The 7,644-nt window shown below is 46.4% G+C and overlaps 1 protein-coding gene across 1 annotated transcript in view; it reads left to right on the top strand.

The window, feature by feature from the left end:
* F11r (F11 receptor) overlaps nt 1-6,911 on the top strand; it is a 26,128-nt gene extending 19,217 nt beyond the window's left edge. The window contains exons 2-10 of the mRNA XM_013030524.1: nt 2,271-2,339; nt 2,500-2,607; nt 2,827-2,973; nt 3,929-4,131; nt 4,297-4,399; nt 4,508-4,615; nt 5,092-5,104; nt 5,855-5,903; nt 6,043-6,911. Of these exons, the coding sequence (XP_012885978.1) occupies nt 2,271-2,339; nt 2,500-2,607; nt 2,827-2,973; nt 3,929-4,131; nt 4,297-4,399; nt 4,508-4,615; nt 5,092-5,104; nt 5,855-5,903; nt 6,043-6,078 (836 nt within the window). The 3' untranslated portion in view covers nt 6,079-6,911. The remainder of the gene's footprint in view (nt 1-2,270; nt 2,340-2,499; nt 2,608-2,826; nt 2,974-3,928; nt 4,132-4,296; nt 4,400-4,507; nt 4,616-5,091; nt 5,105-5,854; nt 5,904-6,042) is intronic.
* Nucleotides 6,912-7,644: the final 733 nt, after the last annotated feature.

A 7,644-nucleotide genomic window follows, 5' to 3' on the forward strand; every position in this document is an offset into this window, starting at 1 on the left:
TGTACCAGAGCCTGATTCTTGTTGAAAATTCTACTACTTGAGTCTAGCATTTTTCTGGTTAATTAAAGATGGAATCTTTCAGACTTTTCTGCTTGGTCTGGCTTCCAGCCTCAGTCCTCTGGGTCTTAGCCTCCTGACTAGCTAGAATTACAAGCATGAACCTCTTGTGCCTGACTAGTACTGGGATTTTGAACCTTCGGGCCTTCAGCTTGTTAGTGGCACTCTGCCATTTGAGCCATACCTATAGCCCTGTTTTTCTTTAGGTTATTACTGTATTATCTTTTAATCTTTGGTGATTTTTCCCTGGGGCCTGGTCTGCACAATGATCCTCTTATTTTAGTCTCCTGTGCTCATTCACAGCTGGGACCACAGCACGGCTCCCAGCTAACTACCTGGACTGGTCTTGAGCTGTGATCCTCTAGATCTCTGCTTCCTTTATCTGTGATTACAAGTGTGAGCCATGGTGCTGACTTCTATCACTAGTTTTAACTGGCAGATTTGGGCCTCTTTTACTTCGGTGATGTATCATTCTGTCTTGCGCCCTGCCCCCATTACTTATTTGGCCTTCTGATTCTCACAGTTTGCCCCCATCCTATATCACCTTCTTTCTCCATTTGAAAGGTAGAAGATTCCAATGGGATGATCCAAGCCCCAGCTCAGAGCCAGCTGTGGGATCTAAAGCATGGATCTTTTTTTTTTTTTTGGGTCCGATAGTGGGGCCTGAACTCTGGGCCTGGGCGCTGTCCCTCAGCTTTTCAGCTCAAGGCTAGCACTCTACCACTTGAGTCACAGTGCCACTTCCGGCTTTTTTTCTTTTTGCTTATGTGGTGCTGAGGAATCAAACCCAGGGCCTCAGGCAAGCAAGGCAAGCACTCTACCACTGAGCCACCTTCCCAGCACTTAAGCATGGTTCTTTACTTCCTGTATTTTCAGTTCCTTGTGTGACATTAGGATAATAATACTTGTCCTGCTGATATTCATGCTTGTTCCAAGGATCAAAAAAATGTAATGTATGTGAAAATACTTTAAAAAGTACCAAATGTTCCACAAATGTCAAGAATTATTATTATTCTCATTACAGGTCCTCCCTCCCCTCCTCACCTTGCCATCAGCTTGTTGGCTTCCTTCCAGGACTGTCTTGACTAGAAGCTTTCTCAAAACCATTGAGTGTCTTTCTGGAAGCTGCCCTTGAATAACAGGAATTTAATTCGATTACTGAAGCTATAGTGGAAACAATGCAAAATGAAAGAATGCAAATTTGAAAGCAGTGTCTTGTTTCCATTGATAGTAGTATATTGGCCTGCCATACTATTATAAAATACTTTTTAATTTTAATTTTTAAATTTTTATTGTGAAGGTGATCTACAGAGGGGTTAAGTTACATAGGTCAGGCAATGAGTACATTTCTCCACTTCCCTCCTTTTCTCCCAGTTTTTTCCTTCCTGATCTCACTCTCCCCCACGTTGTTCATTTTCAATGTCATGTCTAGTGGGTATCACTGCTGACTTAGTTTAGACCTTTGTCCCACCATTTCTGTGCTTTTTCACTTAAGGCTAGTGCTCTACCACTTGAACCATTGCTTTTTGCTGGTTACGTGGAGATAAGAGTCTGATGGACTTGCCCTGGCTGGAAATCGAGATCCTCAGACCTCATTATTACTGAGTAGGTAGGCATGAGTAACCAAACTTTTTTTTGGGTCAGTCCTGGGGCTTGAACTCTGGGCCTGGGCACTGTCCCCCAAATCTTCAGCTCAAGGCTAGCATTATACCACTTGAGCCACAGAGCTACTTCGGCTTTTCTGCTTATGTGGTGCTGAGGAATGGAACCCAGGGCCTCATGCATGCAAGGCAAGCACTCTACCAATGAACCACCTTTCCAGCCCCAAACTGTTTTTTTGAATGTTTATTTTTTATTGTAATTATAAAGATGAGGTACAGAGGAGTTACAGTTACATTAGTCAGGCAATGAGTACATTTCCTTTTGGATGTCACCCTTCCCTTGCTGTCTCCCAGTTTTTCCCTTCCATCCCCACCCACAAGTTGTTTAGTTCATTTTCAGCATAGTGTCTAGTGAGAACCACTGCTGCATTTGTTCACCGTTGGTCACATTTTAAGAAGATTTTCAGGATAACAGCCAGAGAGTATGAGAACTAAGTTGGGAGAGGCTCTGCTGTCTTCACCATTAGGATTTCAGCCCCTTTTGCTGGGACTGTTCCCTCTCTATGGTAGACTCTGTCCCCTTTTAATGGGATCCTCTTTTCTTCTCTTCAGATCCCCTGGTGCTCAGCAAGGGTACAGTGTACACGTCTGAAACCTTAGTTCGAGTTCCTCAAAATAACTGTGAGTGGGCTGGGACTGTGGAGGGCAGGCAGGGTGGACCAGGGTGGATGTGAGGGCAGGCAGGTGCCAGACCTATGGGGGAGGGGGCAGGAAGAACAGGCAGCCCAGTCTGGCGTTTGGGCTGCTCCTTCTTCCCTCTCATTTTTGATCCTGTGGACAGCGGTCAAGTTGTCCTGCTCCTACTCTGGGTTCTCCAACCCCCGTGTGGAGTGGAAGTTTGTCCAAGGTGACACCACCAGGCTAATTTGCTATAACAGCAAGATCACAGGTGAGTTTCCCTTCTTCCTTCCTGCTTGTTCGATTGTGGGGCTGTTCTCCTCACCTGGATTCCAGGGGTGGGGCACACACCCTGGCTGCTCAGGCCTCCCACCAGTTCCCCATTCCCTTCCTGTGCAGGGGGAACACCCTTGTACCCTGGGTATCACTTTCATCAGTGTCTCTTAGCTCTCTAGTTCACCCTGGCTTTGCCACTGCTTCCTTCTGGTAGCTTCCTATGAGGACCGAGTTACCTTCTCACCGACTGGCATCACCTTTAAATCTGTGACCCGGAAAGACAGTGGGATGTATACTTGTATGGTCACTGAAGACAATGGCAATAACTATGGGGAAGTCACCATCCAGCTCCTTGTGGTTGGTAGGTGTCATCTGACTTCTGTGTGGGCCTAGCCTAGGTTGCTTCCCTTTAAAAAAAAAAGCCTATAGCAGCTGGGTGCTAGTGGCTCATGTCTATAATTCTAAATACTCAGGCTGAGATCTAGTGGATTGCAGTTCAAAGCTAGCCTGGGCAGAAAAGTCTACATGTCTCTATCTCCAAAATAACCAGCAAAAAGCTAGTCTGGAGACTTGGATGAAGTGCTAGAGCACCAGCCAAGCAAGCAAGCTGAGCAAATGAAGTTCTGAGTTTAAACCCCAGCACTGCCAACTTGTAGCAGACTTTGCTAAGCTTAGAGCTCCTTGATGATGAGAATGCTTGCAAATAGAAAGTGTTTCGAGTCACAGCCAGGGAGTGACAACCTGGGTAACTGGAACTAAGGAGTAAGGACAAATACATAAATAAATGCTTAGCTTGGTGCAGGTGGCTCATGCCTGTAATCCTAGATACTCAGCAGGCTGAGATCTGAGGATGACTGAAGCCAGCCTAGACATTACCTGTCAGTGAGAATTTCAGCTCTAGTTAATCATCAACAAGTCAGAAGTGGAGCTGTGGCTCATGTAGTACAGCACTAGCCTTGTGAGAAAAAGTTCAGGGATAGTGCCCTAGCACTAGCATTAAAAAAAAAAAAAGTGAAGTGAGGGGGTGGGTGGATTCTTTTTTTGTGCTGGTCCTGAGGAATAGTGCCATTTCCTAGTTTATTGGAGATATAGATTAGTTTATTGGAGATAAGGGTCTCATAAATTTTCCTCCCCAGGCTGATTTCGAACTATGATTGTCTCAGTCTCCTGAGTAGCTAGGATTACAGGTGTGAGCCACTAGTGTCCAACTAGCTGAATGGATTTTTAGAGCTCATTAAATACAGTGTTATCCTAGTCTGTGACTTATGCAACACTCTTTGCCCATGTGTTCAGTGCCTTCTTCTCTACTTTCCTAGTGCCTCCATCCAAGCCTACATTAGACGTCCCCTCCTCTGCCACCATCGGGAACCGGGCTGTGCTAACCTGCTCAGAACAAGATGGATCCCCGCCTTCTCAATACTACTGGTTCAGGAATGGCGTTCGCATGCCTGTGGATCCCGCCCAGAACCGAGCCTTTAGCAATTCCTCCTACACCCTGAATCCCGAGACAGGGGAGCTGGTACGAATGAAGGGAAGGTGGAAAGTTGGGAAGGCATACATTTAGAGCCCCTGAAGTTAAGGAGGAGGAACAAGCAACAAAGTGAACGTGGACTTAGGATCAGGAGACATAAAAGATAGATTCTTGGCTTCTTGAGGCAAAAGGCCTATTTTTCTTTCCCTCCAGATCTTTGATCCTGTAACGGCCTCTGATACCGGAGAATACAAGTGTGAGGCACGCAATGGCTACGGGGTAGCCATGCTGTCGGACAGTTCACACATGGAAGCAGGTGAGGGACGGTGTGGAGGGACTTGCAGTCAGAGCTGGGTGGCATTGGGATTGCTTTTCATCCTGCCACTAGCATCGAGGGCCCTGACATCTTCTTTGTGTCTCACAGTGGAACTGAATGTGGGGGGCATCGTGGCAGCTGTCCTAGTGACACTGATTCTTCTTGGAGTCTTGATTTTTGGTATCTGGTTTGCCTATAGCCGAGGCTACTTTTACAGTAAGTATTTGCCCATGGTGGCCTTCCTTTGTATTGTCCAGTTCAGGGCATGGTTTATGGGTACTTTTTTTTGTCAGTCATGGGGCTTGAACTCTGGGCCTGGATGCTGTCCCTGAGCTCTTCAGCTCAAGGCTCTACCACTTGAGACACAAGACCACTTTTGGTTTTCTATTGGTTCATTGGAGATAAAAATCTCACAGACTTACATGCCTAGGCTGACTTTGAACTGCGATCCTCAGATCTCAGCCTCCTGAGTAGCTAGGATTACAGGCATGAGCTACCGGTGCCTGGCTTATGGGTATATTTGAATATGCTCCGCAATACTGTGTCCTGTGTGCTGGCACCCTCTTCCCAGGGAACACAGATGACTTGATCAAGCCTGTATTAAGTGCCACCTATCAGTTCTCCCACCTATCCATGGGATGATGTATTCTGTACTGCTAAAATGGTCTCTTTTTTTCCCCCCTCTCTTTCAGGAGCAAAAAAAGGGTGAGTGAGCTGCTGCTCTGGGGTTCTTTGAAGATAAGAACATGGATCTCTGGTTTGAAATTGGGATGTGGTCTCCTCGTGTGGGGGGATTGGAGGTGGAGCTGATTTCTATTCTTTTTTTCTTTTTTCTTGCTATACTGGGGCTTGAACTCAGGGTCTGGGCTCTGTCCTTTAGCTTTTTTTTTTGCTCAAGGCTGATGCTCTACCACTTGAACCACAGCTTTGCTTCTTGCTTCTTTCTGATTAGTTGGAAATACGACTCTTGCTCTAAGGCTGGGAAGGTGACTCAGTGGTAGGGTGCTTGCCTTGCATGCATGAGGCCCTGAGTTTGATTCCTCAGCACCACATAAGCAGAAAAAGTTGGAAGTGGTGCTGTGGCTCAAGCGGTAGAGCACTCGCGTTGAGCTGAAGAGCTGAGGGACAGTGTGCAGGCCCAGAGTTCAGGCCCACAACCGACAAAAAAAAAAAAAGAATCTCCCTCTAGATTTGTCTTCCTAAGTTGGCTTTGAATCAAGATCACCATATCTTAGTGTCCTTGAGTGGCTAGGCTTATAGGCATGAGCCATCGGTGCCCAGCTGGATTTCTGTTCTTGGTGATCCTGAGTTTGTTTTGTCTTCCTCTATTCACACTTTTCCTATTGAACACTCTTAACTTTTATAAAAGTTCTTAGTTCTGGCCTCTAGGATTGACAAGGCGGATTAATGGACACCTAGGGGTCTAAGCACCTCCATCTTCTGGCTTGTCTACAGGGCTTCCACCAAGAAGGTGATTTACAGCCAACCAAGTGCTCGAAGTGATGTGAGTTTGCTTGCCCTGGGGAAGGGAGGCCCTGCCTAAAGCCAAAGGATTTCTAGGCTGTGTTTATTATATGTGTTTCTTAGGGTTTATTAGTTACAGACCACCATTGAGTTGACTGGATATTTTCTTATTTCCCCAGGGGGAGTTCAAACAGACCTCATCCTTCCTGGTGTGACCCAGTTGGGCTCATCTCTACTTGTCACACTCAGGTGCTACCAGATGTCAGTGCCTTCACAGGATGCCTTCAATGTCCTTAAGAACCCCATCCCCACTTTATCTTAGTTAGGATGTGATTTTAATAACATCAGCAATGGGTGCCTTTCTTCTTTCTCCCACTGCTGAGTGGTCTGAGACTTGTTCAAAATGCCCATTCCCCCATCCCCATGAGGGATCAGGCAGGAGTTCTGGGTGTGCCTGTAGACAGTAAGAAAACCACTACTTGGTCTGTAGTGGCCATTAAATAAGGATTTTGAGCCTAATTGCTAGGCTCTCTCCTCCCATAATGAGGACTGGTGTACAGGGCTGTTCTCCAGAGAAGAGCGGTTGAAGTGTTTGGTGACGACATTGTCTCTTCCATCTCTGGAGCCCACTCTTCCATCTCTCCATGAAGAGCAACACGAGGAATCTTCTGCTCCATCTTCCTGAACACAAGCAGACTGCTGTCCATAGGAACATGGGAAAGCATGGTCAACTTTAAGGAGATGAGGAGCAAAGAAGCTTTCAAACCACCAAAGTAAAGAAAAAGCTGAAGTGGGTAGCCATCAGCCTTTCTTTGGCTGGAACAACTAGACAGACCCTTTTGAGATGTCTGTGGGGGGGATGTATGTATTACTCTTGGCTCTTTGCTGAGCTGCGTGAGTGTGTGGTCTGTGTGTGTATGTGTGTGTGTGTGGTCTTAGCTGAAATTGGGTTGTGTGTTAGAGGGCTTCTTAGCTCTTTGATGAGCTTGAGTTTCTGTGTGTTTGTATTAGCTGGATGTTGTTGGAAATAAAAACTTGGTTTGTCAAAGCTTTCTTTTGTGGGGAGTTTGGGAAATGAGGTCTCTGGGGGTCTCTTGGGCTCCTTTGTACAAACAAAATATCTTCCTAAGTGCTAGTGGCTCATATCTGTAATTCTAACTAATTAGGAGGCTGTGATCTGAGGATCACAGTTTGAAGCCAGCATGGGCAGAAAAGTCCATGAGAATCTTAGCTCCAGTTAACCACCAAAAAAGCTGAAAGTGGAGTTGTGGCTAAAGTGGTAGAGCACAGCTTTGAGCAAAGAAGCTAAGGGTCATCTCCCAGATCCTGAGTTCAAGATCAGTAGTGGCCCTCCTCCCCCCAATCTGCCTGACTTCCTAGCAACCTGAGACTACTTCCAAGGTTCCTGTCCTGTCTCCCCATGCTGCTTCTTCCTGCCCCCTCTTTTTTGTGCCAATCTTGAGGCTTGAACTCAGGGCTTAGGCACTGTTCCCAGCTTTTTTATTCAAGGCTAGCACTCTACCACTTGAGCCATAACTCTACTTCTGGCTTTTTGGTGGTTTGGAGAGATAAAGAGTCTCACAGACTTTACTTCCTGAGCTGCCTTCTGTGTAGCTAGAATTACAGGCCTGGGCCACTGGTGCCTAGCTGCTTCTTGGTTCTTACTCAAGGCAGAGCTTGTTCCAGAACCTCCTAAAGCAAGGCCAGACCTTCCTCTGTTGTAAGATAGCACCCAGGATGCTTAGGGGTTCTTTTTTTTTTTTGGGTCCGGTCCTGGGGCC

Source organism: Dipodomys ordii, unplaced genomic scaffold (genome assembly GCF_000151885.1).
Source record: "Dipodomys ordii isolate 6190 unplaced genomic scaffold, Dord_2.0 Scaffold131, whole genome shotgun sequence".
Taxonomy (NCBI): Eukaryota; Metazoa; Chordata; class Mammalia; order Rodentia; family Heteromyidae; genus Dipodomys; species Dipodomys ordii.